Source organism: Epinephelus moara, chromosome 22, assembly GCF_006386435.1.
Source record: "Epinephelus moara isolate mb chromosome 22, YSFRI_EMoa_1.0, whole genome shotgun sequence".
NCBI classification, from domain to species: Eukaryota; Metazoa; Chordata; class Actinopteri; order Perciformes; family Serranidae; genus Epinephelus; species Epinephelus moara.
Window position 1 is genome coordinate 29,483,441 of NC_065527.1, and position 22,079 is coordinate 29,505,519.

General features: G+C 42.4%; 3 protein-coding genes across 9 annotated transcripts in view; 2 read left to right on the forward strand and 1 right to left on the reverse strand.

Annotated features, from left to right (window-relative positions):
* Positions 1-22,079, forward strand: part of LOC126383959 (major histocompatibility complex class I-related gene protein-like) — a 159,969-nt gene that overhangs the window by 105,683 nt on the left and 32,207 nt on the right. The gene's annotated exons all lie outside the window — the stretch shown is intronic.
* The window catches only part of LOC126383950 (major histocompatibility complex class I-related gene protein-like), a 108,811-nt gene that overhangs the window by 86,025 nt on the left and 707 nt on the right, over positions 1-22,079 (forward strand). For 2 of the 5 annotated variants that reach the window (XM_050034723.1, XM_050034720.1), the window contains 4 exons: positions 10,345-10,623; positions 12,274-12,576; positions 20,409-20,504; positions 21,770-21,958. In XM_050034723.1, the coding sequence (XP_049890680.1) occupies positions 10,365-10,623; positions 12,274-12,576; positions 20,409-20,504; positions 21,770-21,958 (847 nt within the window). In that variant the 5' untranslated portion in view covers positions 10,345-10,364. Of the gene's footprint in view, positions 1-6,119; positions 6,186-7,296; positions 7,567-9,802; positions 9,947-10,344; positions 10,624-12,273; positions 12,577-20,408; positions 20,505-21,769; positions 21,959-22,079 lie in introns of those variants that run through there. The other 3 variants (XM_050034719.1, XM_050034722.1, XM_050034721.1) reach the window with 3 other exon arrangements.
* LOC126383956 (major histocompatibility complex class I-related gene protein-like) overlaps positions 1-22,079 on the reverse strand; it is a 137,848-nt gene that overhangs the window by 54,669 nt on the left and 61,100 nt on the right. The window lies entirely within an intron of this gene.

Genomic DNA, 22,079 nt, shown 5'->3' on the forward strand with positions numbered 1-22,079 from the left:
ATATCCACCAGGTGGTCACCTGAGCTGATTGTGGTCACTGTAGACAGCAGATGTGTTGCAGCGAGTTTCAGAAGCATCTCAGAAGCTAATAAAAATACACTCTTCATCTATTGTTGACAGAGCTGCAGCGTATTTGGCAGAGCAGTTTGGTTTCTCCTGTCAACAGGCACTGTGTGTGAATTATAGGTAAAATAATTATTAGGATGAATGATTTTAATAACTAAAAAAAAAAAAAAGCATTAGGATGAATGATTTTAATAACTAAAAAAAAAAAAAAGCCAGAAATCTTTGATCCATGTCGTTCCTAACTAGACTTTGAACAGTATCAACTTTTAACAACATAACCTACTGTGGAATATAAATGTAATCCCTAATATCCACTACATCAATCATCACTGATCTGTAAATATCCACGTTTTATTTTACTATTATTGGTTGTTAGCATAGCAACTTAAATCATAGGAACTTACAGTTATGCTTTAAAAGTCTTAACCCTTAATATACCTCATATTCTTCTGATATACCTCGTCCTAATATACCTCATATCCAGCATATTAAGTGTGTGATTTATATTTATTTGTATGTCTTGTGCTTATATACCGAGCATGTGTGCCATATAATTTAATGCTTCTCGTATGACTACTCTTTAAATATAGATATGTTCAGTGTCCAGTGCATGTTCATTACCTCAGACAAAAATGGCCTTTCAGCCTACAATAGAACTGTTGGTCACACAGCAGTGTGTGTGTGTGTGTGTTGCAGCACCTCCTTGGCCTTGAATGTTGACATAAGAAAAGACAAATAGCTTGTGGTTCCTGAGTATTTGGGTGAAAGACATAGAACAACTGTTTACCTTCCTGATGGGAGCGTGCTTCTCCGCCCCTCTGACCACTCCACCTAACGCTAGCCATTACATCTTGGTGGCCTTTGTTGAACTGACCGGATTAAAGCTCTCCATTACCTGGCAAACCGAAGCCTTAATGAAGTTGTTAATGTGACTTCTGTCTACTTTTCACCTCTATTCTACGAAGTATGTACCTAACTGTATGAGACCTTTTTAACTTAATACAGCCTTTTTTTTAAAAATTTGCTCAGCATTATTTCCAAAAATAATGGTGGTGGACCAGCCCAGGGTCGATCCATTATGCGCGCACGTAGTTTCCATAATTTGCAAGACACCATTAGACTCGACCAAGGGAAGAGTGGTCAAAGGGAAGGAGGGGCCCTCCAGCCCCCTGAAAACTGTTTAAAAGAGTGTGCTGTGTTCATTGTAAGTCAGTCTGCTCCCGGGACCAGGCTCAGGTTTGTTGGCTTTTGCTATAAACTCTGCTGTCAGCAAAGAAAAAATACAAGCAAGTAAAAAACTATATAAGAATCACAAAACAGATATCAAACAGTGGAAAGCTAAGGCACATGGCACAAAGACAATCTGGCAGACTGACAGTGAAAGTGTCCCAGTAAATATAGAAGGGAGCTAATGAGAGGATGAGGAAGAGCTGAGTGATGATTAGCAGGTGGAGTGAATCTACTGATGGGAGGGCAGTCAGTGGGAGCAGAGTCAGTTAATGTACAAACATCCCAAATGAATAAATGAATGATTAACTGTAATTCAAAACTATGACACCTTGCTCCTGGCATGGTACAACGCCATGTGCAGGATGGAACAAAACCAGGTGGCAGCCCGACCGTGGAGAGCTGCACCTGGTAGAATTGTCCCTCCTGGCACCCTTACAGTCAAGGTGGCACCAAAGATAACAAAAAATGAGGATTTATTCATCAAGTATCATGTCTAACTTTAGTGGATCATGACATGTTGGGTTTTGGAATGAATCTGCAGATGTTCAAATGAGACCAAACTTTTCTATGGATTTAATTTTAATTTTTAATTTTATATACTTTATTAATCCCCAAGGGGAAATTCAATTTTTTCACTCTGTTTGTCAATTACACACAGGTCCGAACACACACATGCATAAACAGGACCTATACATGCACTAAGTGGAGAGATGTCAGAGTGGGCTGCCCATGACAGGCGCTCCGAGCGGTTGGGGGGTTCGGTGCCTTGCTCAGGAGCACCTCGGCAGTGCCCAGGAGGTGAACTGGCACCTCTCCAGCTACCAGTCCACGCTCCATATTTTGGTCCGGACGGGGACTTGAATAGGCGACCCTCCGGTTCCCAACCCAAGTCCCTATGGACTGAGCTACTGCCGCCCCAAATGTCATTTTGAAAATACTGGGGTGCACAAGTTCATTATTAGCCACAATAACAGCTCTTTATTCAAAAATAGAGTGGCTGTATTTTCACCATTTTGTCTTGTTTGTTATAAATAGATTGTTGTCATAAATTAGGGGAGTGTTGCAGTTTTTTCATAGGAGGGTCCAAAGAAAAATATAATGCTGAATGGTGTTACCTTTTTATAGAATGAAATGAGAGATTCACCCCCACCCCAATGAATTTGTACAGTCCCTAATTCAGTTCAGTTCAAAACTATAAAATTGAACGAAACATTTTGTGAAGCACCAGCGACGTGTGAAACTTAAGAGGTCATGTGGAATTCCTCATTTGCCACCTGCTCCATTTCCCAGCTTTTGTATCATCCACCTAGAGCTCACAATGTTTTCACACAGCATAGCTACACTGACAGAACTGAACCTCCGACCTGCCTGTCAAACAGGAATCAAACCATAAACCTGCTTCAGACAGTCCAGACTGAGTGGAGTCCTGTGGGGATCAACAGATGTGAAGTCTGGCAGCTGACGGTTACTCGCTCTGCTGCTGTTCAGCGGCTAACAACCAGAGCTAGCTGCTAATAGCCAACGCTTCATACAGTACAACAAGCTCCAAACATCTATTCAACAACTCCACCCTCCACAGTCAGACACACACGCTGCTTATTTACTGACGAATTACCGCTCACATCTCGTGCTAACAGCTGACACTGCTCTGGTGTGAGAGTTTTGCAGGTTAGCAAAACATCCTGGTGCTGACTATTCACTGGCAGTTACCCCCTTTATGTGCTCTGATCTTGTTCTACTCATACGGAATCAGAAAATGATTTCAAGCATGACCTGGCTTACTAGTTTTAAATATTTGTTCGATACATTCCATGAAATAATTTATCATTGCGTTAATTTGAACTTCCAATAGCTCAACACTTAGTGTACAGTCTCGTTTTGTCAGTGAAAATAACACATACAGTTTGTCCTAGATTTTATCAAAGATCTTTCTTTTAGCTCCTCAGTGTATCATCTTTGTCATGAGAAGGTTGTTGGCAAATATTTGTTGTCAGTGTTTTCATCAACAAAATGAACACTGATGGCAGATCATTTTAGTAATAAAACATATTAAAACAACTATTCATACATACCATTATTTCTTTTCAGTTTAAAAGAAAACCTTATACCTGCCTATTTCCTTGTTTGCTTTGATCATTGAGGTAAATTTGCATCTCTACAGTCTGTGCATTGTTTTTCTGTCTGCTCCTTCCTTTTTTTCCTTTTAATGTAACAGCAGATTTTTAGATTGTATTTGTCTGATTTGAAGGTTTATTCTGTGAACAGAAAACATGTTGTGTGACTGATAGTGAAGTGTAGTCATCAGAGACTGAATACATTCATCATAAACTATACAGAGTCTACTGTATATTAACACTGGGCTGTTTTAATTATTGAAGTATTTAGCAACACAGAGACTTGTGGTCAGTGGGATGTGAGGATTCTTAAACTAACATCTGTACAGATGTGAAGCCCTGACTGTATCTGACTGAGCCTTAATGAGAGCTGTTGTCCAGTATTTTTTTTCCTCTGAAAATATGAACCTTATAGTCAAACACAGTTTATTCAGCCTGTGTAGTTGAGGGGACAGGTCAAACTGATATGATGCTGATTTACAGGAGAATTCACGTCAAATGGAGGATAAACCATGAACATAAACTACAGATCACCTGTAACGCATTTTAATAAATTAACCCTTAGATGCATGACCTACTAATACCTACACTCTTCCATTAGTGGGGTCAAAAATGACCCCAATTAGAATCAATGCGTTTTATGTGATAAACTTAAGCAATTTCTTTAATTTTGGTTAAAGATGATGATTTGTATTATATTTTGGTCAACAAAAGAATGATTTCATGTTTGACATGTTCATTTATCACTTTTTATTAACATTTTGACATCATTGAATAATCAATAATAGTATAACAGGCTACCCAACGGGTTAGATTTTATTACAAGGAAGCTATAAATATAGTAAGTCTGCTTATCTCTACACAACAAATGCAGTAATGGTAGCTAGCTAACATTACAGTACTAACATTACATAGTAGTTAGCTAACTAGTAACTACTAGCTAGTGTTAGCTAACTACACTACAAAGTGGGCTAATTTGATGACAATAATACAATACTTTATCACACAAAAGTCATGGATGTGGAAAATAAGTTCATATTTTATAACATCAAATGTATTCCAAGATATAAAACGAATATAATACTAACATGTCTGTTGCTGTATAAAAATCCTCCTGGGTGGTGAGACTGCTGGCATTAGATGTGTAAGTGCAACAGTAAATGTATACCTGACAGTCACAGTCAATAAGAATCAAAGATTCCTAGGTCTAACCTTTGATATTCCATAGGAAATGCTTGGGGTCATTTTTGACGCCACTTATGGAAGAGTGGGGTAGTGATACAAAAACAACAATTTCTTAAAATGTATATAATTTAAAAAAAAAAAATGCAAATGGCCTCATGTCAAAAACATGTTTTATGAGGAATACCTGGAATATGAAATGATAAAAACTTTTAATTCCATAGATATTGAAGAAAAACAACCCCTGGGGTCATTTCTGACCCCATTTATGCATCTAAGGGTTAATCTATCATAATTAAAACAACTGGAGACTGAAAACAAACTGATACAGGGTGAATTCACCTAATGTGGGACATTTTTTGCAATTCAGACTTCTGGTCTATATTGCGATATGAAGCAAACACTTTCAATATACATACAGTACCATTCTGAAATCCCCAGGTTGTGATCTAATAAAATCAAAAGAAAAAATACTGATATTACATTCCTAGAGGAAATGCTATACATGTCAAAATTCTGATTGCCAATTTGTCTCGGGCAGTCAGCATTTCTGTTTAAAAGTCATCTTAATTCACATAATAAATGCTAATTTTCAAACATGTCTGTTTACTAAAATGACCTTTAATGTTATTGCTGTTAATGGCAAATCAAACAACAGCAAATAAAATAGATAGGGTTGTAATAGTGCTCCATGTTTTATTCCATAGTCGTCTACACGCCTACACACCTTTAACCCTGAGTTGTAGCATGTATTTTGGGACATTCCAGGCCCTGCAACCTCAGTTGTGGGACTCCACCAGCCCCAGCAATCTCCCTGAACTCTGCTATGGCTCCCCTCATTCTGTCTTCCCTCCAGTGGTTGAGCTTTCTTTCCCTTCTTTCTTTCTTTCCCTCATTTTATCTCCCTGCCTTACTCACCTTTGCCATTGTGACCTGAAATACATTCCATTTAATTAATCACTAATGTGATATCCTGTGCTAACTTCTGAATTTAAATATTTATCATCAACATTATTAAAAAAAGTCAATAGTTAGAAACAAAAAACTCCTAAACCATTTTAGCATTTGATACAATGATACAGCATTTCCCAGTTAGTGAAAAATGTTTGCTCTTTATTTAAAATATCCTAAATAATGCATTATAACAATAAAATCATGTAAACAACCATTGCTATTGCTCAGTATATTCAACTACACACAGTTTTGCCTAACAGAAGCACATTTGGAGCTGTCCCACATTAGGCAAACCATACTGTCCCACTTTAGGGAGACATGTTTCCTAAAGTGGGACAGTGGGAATTTTGATTGAAATTCTAAATATTAAGAATATTTACACCACATTAGGATATTTTGTGATGCATAAACATATTACAAACACATTCTGATAAACAATTAGCAATATTGTTGTTTTTTTAAGAAATGTATGCCCTTAATATCAACTTTGCCTGAACACTATGTCACTAACCTCTTGGTGGTCTTCACACAGAGTGCTTCCTGTTTGAGGGCTGCCCCGCCCCAATAAATGANTTTTTTATCAAAACAAGATGAAAAATCTACTTTTGCTGCTTCTCTTGTGTCACGTGTCGTCATCAGGTGAGATCACACTGTGAATATTTGCTTCACTTTCCACTGGGCTCTGTATTTAGTTTGTATTTTGTTCCTGCGTAGCTCCAGGACACACTTGTTTAGTTTCACTTTGACTTCTACAGTACTTTAGAATTTGGTAAGACTATAAGTTTCAAGTTAACCACAATGAATATCAGGCACATGCACACATAGACCCCAGGTGGTGGGCCAGGTAGCCTAAGTGCCCTTTTTTGTGAGACATTTTGTTTGTTTCTTTTTCTAATGTAATATTTACCCGCAACGAGCAGAGTAAAACACCAAATTACCTTCTCACTTCCACATGTCTATAATTGAATTTTAAAAAACATAAATTTATTCTTATTTCTGAACCAACAGGAAATAAAGCATTTAGATGGATCGCAGGTTAAATTAAAGGATTCTGATGGGAATGTAACAACAACAAAAAATAAAAAATATAATAAAATAATATAAGCCTAAGGAAAAGAACCATGTGTGTAGGAAGCTGAATTTGATGTAAATAAACCAAACTACTACCTCAACACAGTCTTTTCTCTTCAGCACTCTGTTAACTTCATATTTAAAAACTTTGAGGCAGAAATCATCCTCAGTGTGTCGCTGTGTCAGAGCAGTTTCTACTCTGTACATCCAGAACCACTGAAACCTCTCTGCAGAGCACGCTCCGTCATTTACACAGTAAAATGTGTTGACTCAGCACACAACATGAAATAAGACAAGTTGATCTACAGGAGAATAAATATTTGAAAGCAGTACAGAATGCCTGAGAGTGTTACCGCATTTTATTCTATTATATTTTGATTTGTTGCCTGCCACCTGAATTTTGTTTTCTTTTTCATAAATAAATACATTTCCACCATAAATCAATGCAGACAACGTTACCAGAACGTGGAATATAAAGAGTTTGAGGCTCAAAATTTCCTGGGTGTGGGGGTCTGGGGTAATTTTTCAATTAATAATTATCAGAGAGGTGCCCCTTTTTTTTGCATGACCACCGCCCCCCCCAAAAATATGTGTGCATGGGCCTGCCACATATATCATATTTATGATGGGTGATGATGATGTGTATATTTAAACTGAATGTTCCTCATTTGTCCTGCAGTAAAACACTCCCTGAAGTTTTTCTTCACTGCATCTTCTGGAGTCCCAAACTTCCCACAGCTTGTGGGTGCTGCAGTGGTTGATGACCTTCTGGCGGCTTACTGCGACACCGATATAAAGGTCGTAAAACTAAAACAGGACTGGGTGAAAACAGCATTAGAAAACAATTCACAGCAGTTGGAGTGGTACAAGCTACACTGTTTTGAGATCCTGCCACACGTCTCCAAAGCCGAAATTTACAGATTGAAGCAGCGCTTCAACCAAAGTGGAGGTACAGTTTGTATTTTAATGCTCTGTATCTTAGTTGAAGAGTAAAGTGATCCAAACACATTCCAAACCATCAAAAGTCAAACCAGAAAAGTGCACTCATTTCAGCACTGGTTCCCAACCTGGGGGTCGGGGCCCTCATTCGGGGAAGCCAAAGCTTCACACAGGGTCACGAAGCCTTCATGATGTAAAGGGGTGTAAGAAAACTTTTCTTTTGAATATACAGTAGGCCTTTATCTCAGCATTTCATTCATTTCTGTGAGGAAAAGTAAATTGATTGGTATTTTTTAAAGTTTAGATTATGATTAATGGTCTAGACTCTCCCAGGATAAGGGCACGGTAAAGATCTGAACATAAGCTACACTGCTTATTAAGATGAAGGGAACACTTAAATCACACATCAGATCTTGATGAACAAATGATTCATGACATAACAACTGTCAGTGGAAACCAAAATCATCCACCCACTGAGGGCTGGATTTAAAGTCACACTGAAAATCAAAAGCCCCTTTTCCACCAACATTTCCAGGAACTTTTATTACCAGGAATTTATTTACCTGGGTAAAATAATTCCTGGTAATCTGTGTGGTTTGCGTTTCGACCGCACCTCAAAGTTCCGGAAAATTGATTCAAATTAGGGCATGATGACGTAGATGATTCAGCGTGTGTCCTGTATTTGGCTTCGCCAGCTTGGCTGGTTACATGCTTGTGAAGAGAGTTGGGGCTGTCTGTCTCAGCCAGCAGCTCAGTTTAAAAGTATTTTAAGATAAGTGTCAAACTAAGTTAGTCTACATACAGTCAGCTGTCATTTGAGCTTATTAGTAACAATTCACTATCAGCTGAACTAGCGTGCTGTCCTTGTGTGAGACATAACGTTAGTGTCAGTGGATGAGAGACTGTGGGCGGAGCATATTGAATATCGCTGTCTACATGTTAACATGTTCATGCTTGCTGAACACATGTATTGATAAATTATTGGCTGCTTACTCTCTAAGGGTTAATGTCACTTACAGTAACGAGTGTAGCTGCCGTCAACTCGAGTCATTGTCGAGTTATCTTCAATTCGTTTCCACCGCAGCCGCTCGGCTGTTCACCGGTTACCGTGTCGCGTCAGTGTATGTGTGGATGTGTGTGTGTGTGGAGATCAGCGACGCCACACGCCGGTTAGCGCTTATCAATACTACGGTCTTTCATAATTTAGCCCCGGGCTAATTTCGTACGGGGTTTCTGTACCAATCCTCAATAAAAAAAAGCACAAACGAAGTGAAGCCTATAGAAATGAAATAAAGTTTGCAGACACACTGACACGGAAGTGCGGAACGCTGTGAGTGTGTGTTCCACCAATCACCGTTCTGCAGCACACAGCTCCACCCCTCAAGAATTCCGGGTAATCTGAAAAGTCCTACCCCCCCTACTAGGTACTGTTTTCAGGGAAAGTCTGGGGTTGAGGGAAAAATTTTTTACCCATGTAATTTCGGTGGAAACATGTAGAGGTTTTTCAAAATCCTGGGTAAATGAGAAAAGTTCCTGTGGTGAAAAAGGGGCTTAAGTCAAAAACTGAAATCACAGGCTGATCCAACTTGTGTGAATTTTATCAGAGCAACTCATAATGTGACTCAGTAGTGTGTACGGCCCCCGCATGCCCGTATGAACTCCTGATAACGTCTGGGCATGCAAAGTGTCCTGGGGAATCTCCTTCCGGACGTGGATCAGGACGTCCTGCACCCGGAGGAACCCAGGGCCCACTGCATCAGTGTAAGGTCTGACTATCGCTCTTCATCCCGGTAGCTAACAGCAGTCAGGGTACTGCTGGCTATGACATTGAGGTCTGTGCGACCCTCTAAGGATATGCCTCCCCTGACCTTTACTGATCCACCACCAAACTGGTCATGCTGGATGATGTTACAGGCAGCAGGCATCTTGCCTGTCACATGTGTTCAGTGTGTATCTGCTCTCATCTGTGAAGAGAACGGGGCACCAATGGCAGACCTACCAATTTTGGTGAATGCCAACCGAGCTGCACGGTGCTGGCCTGTGAGCACAGATCCCACTAGAGGATGTCGGGCCCTCATGCCACCCTCATGGAGTCTGTTTCTAACAGTTTGGTCAGAAACATGCACACCAGTAGCCTGCTGGAGGTCATTTTGTAGGGCTCTGGCAGTGCTCCTCTTGTTCCTCCTCACACATAAGAGCAGATACCGGTCCTACTGCTGGGTTAATGCCCTTCTACAGCCCTGTCCAGCTCTCCTTGAGTCATGGCCGGTCTCCTGGTATGCCCTCCATGCTCCTGAGACTGTGCTGGGAGACACAGAAAACCTTCTTGTGACCTCATGTATGGATGTGCCATCCTGGAGGAGCTGCTGAGCAACCTGATTGGGCTGCAGGTACCGCCTAATGCTACCAGTAGTAACAAGGACACTAGCAGAACACAAATCTAGAGAGGAGTCAGTCAGGAAGGATAAGGAGAGTCTTGCTTTTGCCTCTTCATTGAACCTGTTGTCACTTTCATTTGCACCAGAGCAGATGAAACTGATTCACAATCACTTGACAAATTGTTATCCCCGAAGTTTAACTCACTTGGTGTTATACGATGACCAGAAAGTGTTCCCTTAATTTTTCGAGCAGTCTATATGTACAGAGCCTATGATCTCTGTGAAGCGGCCAAATGTAATTTGATTGGGAGGATAGCAGAGCATCACACAATGTACAATATGTTTAAGATCATCTTTCCACTGGAGGTATCATCTGTACATCACTGTTAATTACAGTCTCTGTTTCTCAGGTATCCACATTTTCCAGAGGATGAGTGGCTGTGAGTGGGATGATGAGACTGGAGAGGTTAAGGGTTTTATGCAGTGTGGTTATGATGGAGAAGACTTCCTATCATTGGACCTGAAGACACTGACATGGGTCGCTCTGAAACCACAGGCTGTCGTCACCAAACTGAGATGGGATGCTGACACAGTCAGACTAAAAGACCATGAAAACTACTTAACTTATTTTTTTCCTGAGTGGCTGAAGGTTTATGTGGCCATTGGAAAGAGCTCTCTGCTGAGAAAAGGTAGAATCACATCACCTGATGTAGTTTCATTAACATAACAATGTTCATACAACCTGCTCAGAATGAACTGCTGTTGTATTTTCTCTCCAAACTGTCTGACATTAACTTCTTTTTGACTGTTTTCTGTGGCGATAAAGTTTGATTTAGCTCTCACCAATCAGTAGAGACTGACATGTTGGACTGCTCTGACGTTTCTGTCAATCAAAGCTGAGCTTGTGGTAGTTAGTGCACAGTTAGCATGAGTTAAGTAAGTTTCAGAATAGAAATATTGCTGTTTCGTTGAACATTGCTATGAACTGCTTTGTTGTAATCCACAAAAACAGATGGACCCTTCTTCTCTGACTGTAGTGAGTTTTTTAAGTGGTGGTGTAATTCCCTTTTCTGTCTACATACAGACAGTGTGGAGGTAACTAAGGTAGGTGTAGCTGATGGGTTGTTATGTAGCAGTCGTATATTTTAAAGCTCATAAGATTGTATGGGCCTGTACATGTCGTGCATTTATCTGACAGAAAAGTTGTTTATTTTATCAGCCTGATTTATCTGTTGTGTCTTCAGTTAAATTAAAGGAACCATACCGAGTTTTTGACCACCAGTGGTGCTGTAGAGCAATCTTATTATAAGTCAGTCCGTCCAGAAAACTGCGATCTTGCGATCGCAATAATTAACATAAATTAAACGAAAGTCCGCAATATTTGTGGGGCCTTGCAATTTTTCAAAAGTCCCAAGTCGTCACACATGCAGCGTCATTTGAAACATTATCAGACGAGTAATGAAATGCGCTAATGGCATTGCAGTATGGAGAAACACTCTGTATTGACATAAAAATTTGCACTGTTTAAATGCCTACAATATGTATTGAATGTATTAAAATGTTATGTTTACAGAAGATGCAGCTCACGTTTTACAGTCACATTGTCTGGTTTGAGAGCTACAATATTCACTCAGGATTTTTTGCAACATTATTGGAGTCCATGTTTTGAAACTAATTAAATAAAACTAAAGAAGAGAACTGTAAAAAACATTGGCAGCTATTTTTGTAATATTCAGTATGATTATTATAGCAAGTGATTACGTGACTTAATTTTTTGGAGGTAGTAATTTAAAAAAAATTAGCCGCAATTTTTGTCATTTGCCACAATTTCCCACAAAGAATCACAGAAAAATGCTGCAATTTGTATCGCATTTTTTGACCAAATTGGCCGCAAATCAAGGTTTTTTTGCTGCAAGATCCTGGAGGGACTGATAGGTGGATTCCTGTTTGTTTGTATCATGATGGCGTTGTGATTCACATCATGCTGCTGGTGTAACAATGGGTGTAATAAATGCATTCAACACATTTGTTAGAACTCAAAGATTCACACAATGCATTATGGTGAGAAACACTGTAAATATAACTGTTGTTTGTTTACAAGGAAACATGGCCCTCAGAGGAAAAACATTACAGTATGAGTGACATCATAGTCTGTTTTATTAGCAGCATTGTTGATGAATATTTACTCATTCATTTTTTTTTTGCCCAGAAGAATTTTCACACCTTCTGTTGTTGATTGAGATCACTTTTAGATTGACCAGCAACATTTATCTACCACTGGTATGAACAAGCATCCAGATTTACTGTGCACACGTCTTTATTTGCTTCTCTCTGTGCAGACCTTCCCTCAGTGTCTCTCCTCCAGAAGTCTCCCTCCTCTCCAGTCAGCTGCCACGCTACAGGTTTCTACCCAAACAGCACTAGGATGTTCTGGAGGAAAGATGGAGAGGAGATTCATGAGGACGTGGAGCTCGGAGAGATCCTCCCCAACCACGATGGATCCTTCCAGATGAGTGTTGACCTGAACCTTTCATCAGTCCCACCTGAAGACTGGAGGAGGTACGACTGTGTGTTTCATCTCTCTGGTGTGAAGGACCACATCGTCACCAAACTGGACAAAGCAGTGATCAGGACCAACATGAGTAAGAATGACAGATGTGAGAAAGATGTATTTATGTGGCGAGAGAGAGAGGGTATCTATAGTGGTTGCGACAACGCCATCAGGGGGAATTTCACCACCAGGAAATTCTGAGCCAAGATTTTAAGGAGTAAGGTCCCACAGGTTCAAAAATACCACGGGGCAAGAGGCTGTTTCCAAATTAAAAAGGAGGGAAACTTTGTTTAACAAAACTAAAAATTAAAAAGGAGGGAAACTTTGTTTAACAAAACTAAATGAACTATTGAAAAGAAGAAAGTCAACTCTCACACACCATTACGATAAGATAGAATTAGCACCAGGCGGCTCAAGGGTATGAGGACATGGCTTAAGTCCTTAAGTTAAAGGAGAAGTCCGGTATTTTGCACTTTGAGCCCCATTTTTGGATTGTTTATGATGAAATAAAGTGGATAAGACCAAAATTCTTACCATTGCTCCTTTTCGGAGAATTTTGCTTTCCCCTGCCTGGCTTAACACTGCTGCCTATGGGGCTCAAAGTGCAAAATACCGGACTTCTCCTTTAAACACCCGTGACACTGCACTCACACACACAGCCAAAGAAAATCGTGAAGAAGACCATCACCAGGAACTGAACTGCCACCGCAGACCCACAGCACCAAACCAAAGACAAAAAAAACAAGAGTTAAAGCAACTCTTACCTTTCTTGTATTTCACACAGCCCTTAGAAAAAATTTGAACATCCACAACTCCCGCCTCCCTCCAAAGTCCCATCCCTCCTCCTGCAACTCCACCTCCCTCCAAAGGCCTACTCCCCCCTCCTCCATTACGTCCTCATTACGTCTATGATAGACGTAGGCGTTGGCAAGGTAACTTTAGATACACGGAAGAGGAGAGCGAGTGTAACATGCCAAGAGAAGAAGAAATATGCTAAACTAGGTCTGGTTACTATAACGTTAACATTACAACCAAGAGTTTTCCAACTTAACCGGAGTCAGTGATGACTGATGAGTTTTAGAATAAGGTTACAGTGCTAACGTTAGATAGTAGCATTAACGTTACTAGTAAGTGGAAACACACAAGGAAGATAACGTTAATGTTTCAGAGGCTATGCTACAGTAGGCTAACGTTAGCTATTAGCAACTGAATGCTCTGTTTTCATATATAACGTTATAGCCTATGTTACATTAGAGGCAAACTAAAAATACCTGTCCAGCAGAAACTCTGCCACCATCTCGTCCCTTTTTAGCTCAGGATGAAGCTGCATCAGTCTTTGCCATCGCTCGAAAGCAGAAAGCAGAAAGCAGAGCCGCGAGCGGTTACGTCAGTTGGAGGCCTCCATGTGGGGAAGACAGACAGGACGCTCGGCCAATCATTGCATTCGGTCCGAATGCAATAATTGGTCGGAGTTTTCTTAGAACCATATGAGAATGGTATAATTATGAGTTTGTATCTCTGGTGGAAATAATTATGAGTTTGTATCTCTGGTGGAATTCACTTACATTTTAGTGTGCCATCAGCTTATTAATACCATTTTAACCTAAACAAAGAAAAGCGTAACATTTCCAGAAAGGTAAGTGTCGCTTTAAAACATGCCAAGCTATACTGGTGTGGACAAACACAAGTAATTAAGTGAAACAAACAAAAGAAGCAAAGCACAAAGAACAATAAACAACCACTAAATTATAACATACAAAATACACATTAACTAAATGTTACATTTAACACAAATGAAATGTTTTAAATCAGCGGAATGTCCTTTAAGTGTGGGCCCAGACAGCTATAAGCCGCTGCCTATCAGGACATTCCTGGAGAGCCACATCGGTGAGCCGAACCAGCAAATTAAAGGGGGAATATTGATCAAACCCAAAAAGCTTGAAGTCAAACAAAAGGGAGCCAAAACAGCAGGGATCCACCCTGCTGTTTTGACAGGTAGAGGTGGCCGAATGCCGGCCAAACAATTTGCCAGGGTCTCTACAAGAGAATGCACACAGCTACAATCCTAGCAAAAATGAACTCCTACATACCACTCTGCAAAGCCAGTGACACCCAAGAGAGCTGGAGGATGAAAGGTTTGCTAAACTGAAGACAACTTTAACTTTGATTAATCCAGTTTAAGGTTATTTTCTTATACATTGATTCCTATACATATATATATATATATATATAAAACTTTATTTCAGACACAAGATTGGTCCATAGATTAAAAAAAAAAAAAAGTATGAAAAAAGAACAATACAATAAATAACATACAATAAAATTCATGTAAGACTAAAATGCCAGTGTTTCCAGAGGCCAGACATATATCTATAACAGCTTCTCTTAGGGCTGGTTAGCGCCAGTATGATCCCATTTTGAGATTTGTCCAAACGAGACATGAATTTAAACATCAATTGCCTTAATAAGGCTCCACAGGTGGGAACACCAGAGTTGACAAAAAGCTGACTTGCACTGTGCCATCTTGGGACACGAAGGAGGAGTCTCATGGCATCATTGTAGGCTACAGTGAGTCTCCACAGGGTACTGTTCTTATATTGCCACCACAGATGTGCTGTGTACATAGGAGTACAGTGCTGGAATTGTATCTGATGTCAAAATCGTTTCCATACTGTGAGTACACCTTTAACAGTTGCTGCAAACCAGCACTGTACGGGCTTAGCACTACCAGGTCATCAGCGTACATTAGGTGGCTGACGACAGAGTTTCCCACAAGACAGCCCGTCTTACAAACATTCAACAGTTTAGACAAATCATCCATATAGACATTAAATAGATAAGGAGACAGAATTCCGCCCTGTCGCATTCCATTTTGGACCTTAAAAGGGGTTGATAAGACATTGCCCCATTTCACTTGCATTGTTTGATTTGCATACCAGAAAATTAATATTCTAATAATGTATTTAGGGACACCTATACAGAGCAATTTCATAAATAATTTTTTGTGATTAATTCTATCAAACGCTTTTTATGCGTCAATAAAGCAAAGAAATACAGAGGAATTTCTGCTCACATAATTTGCAATAATTTCTTTCAATGCATAAATACACATATCTGTGGCACGGTCTCTTTTAAAGCCAAATTGATTATCGGTCGTTGAGACAAATACTTCCAACCAGTTCAGCAAAACCCTCTCGAATACTTTAGAGACAATGCTTGCAAGAGCAATAGGTCGATAGTTATCCATACTGTTTAACTTAGCAGCCTTGTCCTTTATTACTGGTACAAGTATAACATGTGTTAGGGAGTCAGGTAAGACACCATGTATAAGAAAACCAGTTAGACACATAGACAGCAGCACATATAACCTACTACTGGCATATTTGAGATGCTCAGCTGTGATATTATCTAATCCACAAGCCTTGTTACTTACTAGTTTTTTGATGGCCTCGCATATTTCAGATACACTTCAATCAATCAATTTTATTTATAAAGCCCAATATCACAAATCACAATTTGCCTCCTCCGAGAACCGTCACCTTATCGTGGTGGAGGAGTTTGAGCGCCCTAATGACCCTAGGAGCTATGCTGTCGGGGGCATTTTGCCCCTGGTAGGGTTTCCCATGGCAGATTGGTTCTGAGCGAAGGGTCAGACGAAGAACGGTTCAAAAGACCCTTCATGATGGATACAAACAAGGACACGTGTACCCGGCCCGGAGGGTTACCGGGGCCCCGCCCTGGAGCCAGGCCTGGGGTTGGGGCCTGTGGGCGAGCGCCTGGTGGTCGGGCCTTCGCCCATGGGGTCCGGCCGGGCCCAGCCCGAACCGGCTACATGGGCTCGTTTCCCTGCAGGCCCACCACCCGCAGAGGGATCCAGAAGGGTTTGGTGCAATGTGGATTGGTCAGCAGACCAAGGCGGGGGCCTTGGCGGTCCGATCCTCGGTTACAGAAGTTGGCTCTTGGGACATGGAATGTCACCTCTCTGGCGGGGAAGGAGCCGGAGCTTGTGGAAGAGGTTGAGCGCTACCGGCTAGATATAGTCGGCCTCACCTCGACACATAGTTCCGGGTCTGGAACCCTAGTCCTTGAGAGGGGTTGGACTCTCTCCTTCGCTGGAGTTGCTCCGGGTGAGAGGCGGAGGGCCGGGGTGGGCTTCCTGATAGCCCCCAGACTCTCTGCCTGTACGTTGGGGTTTACCCCGGTAGACGAAAGGGTTGCTTCCCTGCGCCTTCGGGTCGGGGAACGGGTCCTGACTGTTGTCTGCACTTATGCGCCGAACAACAGTTCAGAGTACCCACCCTTTTTGGAGTCCCTGGGACGGGTGCTGGACAGTGCCTCGACCGGGGACTCCATTTGTCTGCTGGGGGACTTCAACGCTCACGTGGGCAATGACAGCGGGACCTGGAGGGCCGTGATTGGGAGGATCTGAACCCGAGTGGTGTTCAGTTATTGGACTTCTGTGCGGGTCGCAGTTTGGCCATAACTAACACCATGTTCAAACATAAGGATGTCCATCGGTGCACGTGGCACCAGGACAGCCTAGGTCGCAGGTCAATGATCGACTTTGTAGTCGTATCATTTGACCTGCGGCCATATGTTTCGGACACTCGGGTGAAGAGAGGAGCAGAGCTGTCAACTGATCACCACCCGGTTGTGAGCTGTGGCCGCAAGGCCGCTGGGGCCAGCCGTCAGGCTGAAGAAGGAGGCCTACAGGGCATGGTTGGTCTGTGGGTCTCCGGAAGCAAATGATGGGTACCGGCGGGCCAAGCGGAGCGCAGCGGTGGCAGTCGTGGAGGCAAAAACTCGGGCGTGGGAGGAGTTCGGTGAGGCCATGGAGGAAGACAATCGATCGGCTCCAAAGAGGTTCTGGCAAACCGTCCGGCGCCTCAGGGGGGGAAGGCGGCAACTTGCTCACACTGTTTACAGTGTGGGCGGGGAGCTGCTGACGTCAACTGGGGACATCGTCGGGCGGTGGAAGGAATACTTTGAGGAGCTCCTCAATCCCACCAACACGTATTCCAGTGAGGAAACAGAGACGGGGGTCTCGCGGGCGGGTCGTCCAATTTCTGGGGCAGAAGTTGCTGAGGTAGTGAAACAACTCAGAGGCGGCGGAGCCCCGGGGGTGGATGAGATTCATCCTGGATATCTCAAGGCTCTGGATGTTGTAGGGCTGTCCTGGCTGACACGCCTCTGCAACATTGCGTGGACATCGGGGGCAGTGCCTCTGGAGTGGCAGACCGGGGTGGTGGTCCCCATTTTCAAGAAGGGGGACCAGAGGGTGTGTTCCAACTACAGGGGGATCACACTCCTCCGCCTACCTGGTAAGGTCTACTCCAGGGTGCTGGAGAAGAGGGTCCAGTCGATAGTTGAACCTCAGATTGAGGAGGAGCAATGTGGTTTTCGTCCCGGACGCGGAACCGTGGACCAGCTCTTTACCCTCGCCAGGGTGCTGGAGGGGGCATGGGAGTTTGCCCAACCAGTCCACATGTGTTTTGTGGATTTGGAGAAGGCTTACGACCGTGTCCCCAGGGGCATCCTGTGGGGGGTGCTCCGGGAGTATGGGGTTGGTGGCCCCTTGCTAAGGGCCATCCAGTCCCTGTACCAAAGGAGCATGAGTCTGGTTCGCGTGGCTGGCAGTAAGTCGGACCTGTTCCCGGTGAGGGTTGGACTCCGCCAGGGCTGCCCTTTGTCACCGGTTCTGTTCATAACTTTTATGGACAGAATTTCTAGGCGCAGCCGAGTGGTGGAGGGTGTCAGGTTCGGTGACGGGAGGATCTCGTCCCTGCTTTTTGCGGATGACGTGGTCTTCCTAGCTCCATCGAACAGTGACCTCCAGCTCTCGCTGGGGCGGTTCGCAGCCGAGTGTGAAGCGGCTGGGATGAGAATCAGCACCTCCAAGTCTGAGGCCATGGTCCTCAGCCGGAAAAGGGTGGATTGCCCACTCCAGGTCAGGGGGGAGGTCCTTCCTCAGGTGGAGGAGTTTAAGTATCTCGGGATCTTGTTCACGAGTGAGGGTAGGATGGAGCGGGAGATTGACAGGCGGATTGGGGCGGCGTCAGCAGTGATGCAGGCGCTTAACCGGTCCGTTGTGGTGAAGAGGGAGCTTAGCCAGAAAGCGAAGCTCTCGATTTACCGGTCGATCTACGTTCCAATCCTCACCTATGGTCACGAGCTCTGGGTAGTGACCGAAAGAATGAGATCGCGAGTACAAGCGGCCGAAAGGAGTTTCCTCCGCAGGGTGGCTGGGCTCAGCCTTAGGGATAGGGTGAGGAGTGGCTGGGGAGAGGACTGTCTGGGCTTCTTTGCTGAGGCTGCTGCCCCCGCGACCCGGACCCGGATAAGCGGAGGACGACGAGTATGAGTACAATTTGCCTCACAGGGCTTTACAGCATACGACATCCCTCTGTCCTTATGACCCTCGCAGCGGATAAGGAAAAACTCCCCAAAAAAACCCTTTTAACGGGGAAAAAAAACCAGTAGAAACCTCAGGAAGAGCAACTGAGGAGGGATCCCTCTTCCAGGACGGAGTAGCTTACAACAACATTATTGAAAGTAATAATATTATAGTTATAGTTCTGGCTACTGTGGTACACTTATCAGTGTAATTTCAGTTGGTTCAATATGACCCACATTAAATCTATCACTCTTGACACAATTGAATAAATTAAAAAAATGCTCACGCCACAACTCAGCTATTTTGTCTGGACCACATACACCCTCTATGTTGGATGATAGAGAAAATTTGAAATTATTCATTGCTTTAATCTCTCTCCAGAATTCATTATTATTGCAGCTTTGCAGCTTCTTAGTCAGAGAGTAAGCCCGCATTGTATTTTCATTATGCTTAACATAACGTAAAGCGTATTTAAACCTAGCATTGGCAAGCTTTTTGTTTTCAAACACGTCGCCCTGTCTAGGCTTTCCAGCTGCTACCCAGTTTAAGAAAGCCTGTCTGGCTTCAGCATGTTGTTCAGCCACAAATTCTTTCCACCCAGGTATAGTATTATGTCCTCCATGTCTCTGTTTTTGGAGTGGGATACTAGATTTCTTCTGGGCCTTTACAATGCTCTCATATAAGTCACACATCTCTGTGCAATGCTCAACATTCTTAAAATTTATATCTTTACACATCAAAGAGCTCATTGGGAGATTAATCTCTCTTAAGAAGGAATCACTAACACAATAGTACTTATCTATTTCCTCAGGGGATAATTTGGACCAGTCCAGCTTGCCTATATTACGTAAAATATTATCAACAGTGATTGAGGGAATATTATCAACATTTACAGAAATCGCAATCGGAATGTGATCAGAAGTAGCTAATCCATAACATATCTCTATATCATTTAATGAGGCATGAGCATCTGATGTGCAAATGCAATGGTCTAACCAGGAGGTTGTATGCCATGCCTCACTAATATATGTAAAACTCATATCAAGTAAGAAGGCCTTACTGGAGAGAGTAAGGTTATTTTCACCACAAAATTGCATTAGATGTTTGGCAAAAAATAGAGCAGGAAACAGACACATCAGCATTAAAATCCCCCACAACATAAACACAAGATGATCCGTTTTCCTCAAGAAAAGAACTGATAAAAGCCAGTCCATTTAAAAATTCATCTTCAGACTGATATGACTCAAAGGGTGTATAGATGTTCAGGATAGTAAACCTTCTCTCATTTATATTTATCTCTAGCCCAATGGCCCAGTCAACATCCAGTCTCAACACTTTCACTGTAGAGTCATATTTAATGTTCCACAGTACAGCCACACCTCCGGGTATCCTGCCACGAATTATTCTGGAATTTAGATATGGATGGATGGATGGATGGATGGATGGATGGATGGATGGATGGATGGATGCTCTGACCTGCTTCTGTACCAGTCTCATTTTTTCATTGTTGTTTTTGTTGTTGTTATCAGAGAAGCCCAGTGACATCATCGTCCCCATCACTGCAGCAGTGGTTGTTCTCGTCCTCATCGCTGCCTCTGGATTCATCGTTTACAAAAAGTGGAAAGGTGCTGTTTAACTGGCTTTTCTAGTTCTTTGATTTTGGTCTTTGAGTTGATGCTTTTATCCTGGTTGCATTTGAATTGAAACAAACATCAGTTCCCTGCAACTCAATTTTATACAACCAACAGTAAGTGCTGTCAGGCTCAAAGCCTGTCAGTCACGATAATACGATTTAACCACAATGATGTGGGAGAGAAGAAGAAAATACAGTAAGGACTCACCAGAAGGGTGGAATGGACCTGGGACAGGGCCGTGCTGCCCATAGGGCAGGTTAGGCAAATGCTATAGGCGCCAGCATGCCAGAGGGCGCCAGGGAGTGAGGTGTTTTTTTTTTTTTTCTTCCCCATTCTATTCGAAAAATTAGACAAGAATACACTACAAAACAACAACAGTACATATAGCCATACGTCTTTAAATAATAATGAAATAATATTTCTAATTTAAATTTCTGCCTGCCTGGCATCCTTCTGCCTCTCTGGCAGGCAGCATCAATTTCGCCACGGTCCCTAACCGCGCCCCCCTCCCCCCGCTACCTGCCGTCTTCTGTAATGTGATGCTCCTGAGTGACAAACTGACAGTCGGGTGCCATCGTCATGAAGAGGCAAAAGCCCTCTGGGGCGCAGTACAAAAACAAAGAAAAGAAGAGGAGGAGAAACGTGAACGAGACCGAGGTAATGATGTGATGTGATGAACACTTCATTTAAAATGGTAGAAACACAACGTAAGTTACAGTTACTTAAGCACTTGCAAGCTAACGTCAGCTCATTAGCCGCTAATGATTAGCGGTTAGGCTACTACTACGTAACGTCAATGTTACTGCGACTTCATTAGCCACTTGTTTTAGGAATACTTTCAGCATTCAGCTAGAGTTAATGTCAGTTAATGTTGCTCCCATCTTAGAGAAAGTTGGAAAGAAAGACTCAAAGTGTTTGATGGAATGAATAAGCAACATAATTGAATATATTGGCCTATCTTTTCTTTTAATGTTTAGTGTGCTGCTGCACAAACCACTCACTGTTTACCAACCAGGCATATATTCATATACTGTATATTTATGTTTTCCAATTTTCAGATTTTTGCAATTTGTGATGTTACAGTTGCATTTTTTATATTTTGGCTGTTTGCTGTGTTTAAAATGTCATTAGATCAAGGCAGGCTGTAATGTTAGGTGCTATTATGGTTATGCCATGATGGTTTCACAATCAACAGCTATTTGATTAATATATTGTGAAAGCCCAGTTTGTCAAATATACGTATCTCCTCTTTTTAGATGCACTTCTGAAGTATTTGTGCCCCACCTCTGCAAATCCTGGGCCTACTAATGTAACTGCAGCCACCTCACCCACCTCAGCACCAAGTGATGCAGCCTCAAGTCCATCTCCCTCCCACACACAAACTGCCAGTGGAGAAATAAGATCACATTCTCCGACCTCAGCGCAGCCTGCCAGTGGAGAAACAGGTAAGATTACACATTCTCCTATCCCCTCTACTTCAGTGCAGTGCAGCCTGCCACACTTAATACTGCAGATTAAAACAGGTTTCACAGTATTGTGCTGATTATTTCAAGTGTGTTTTCTGTA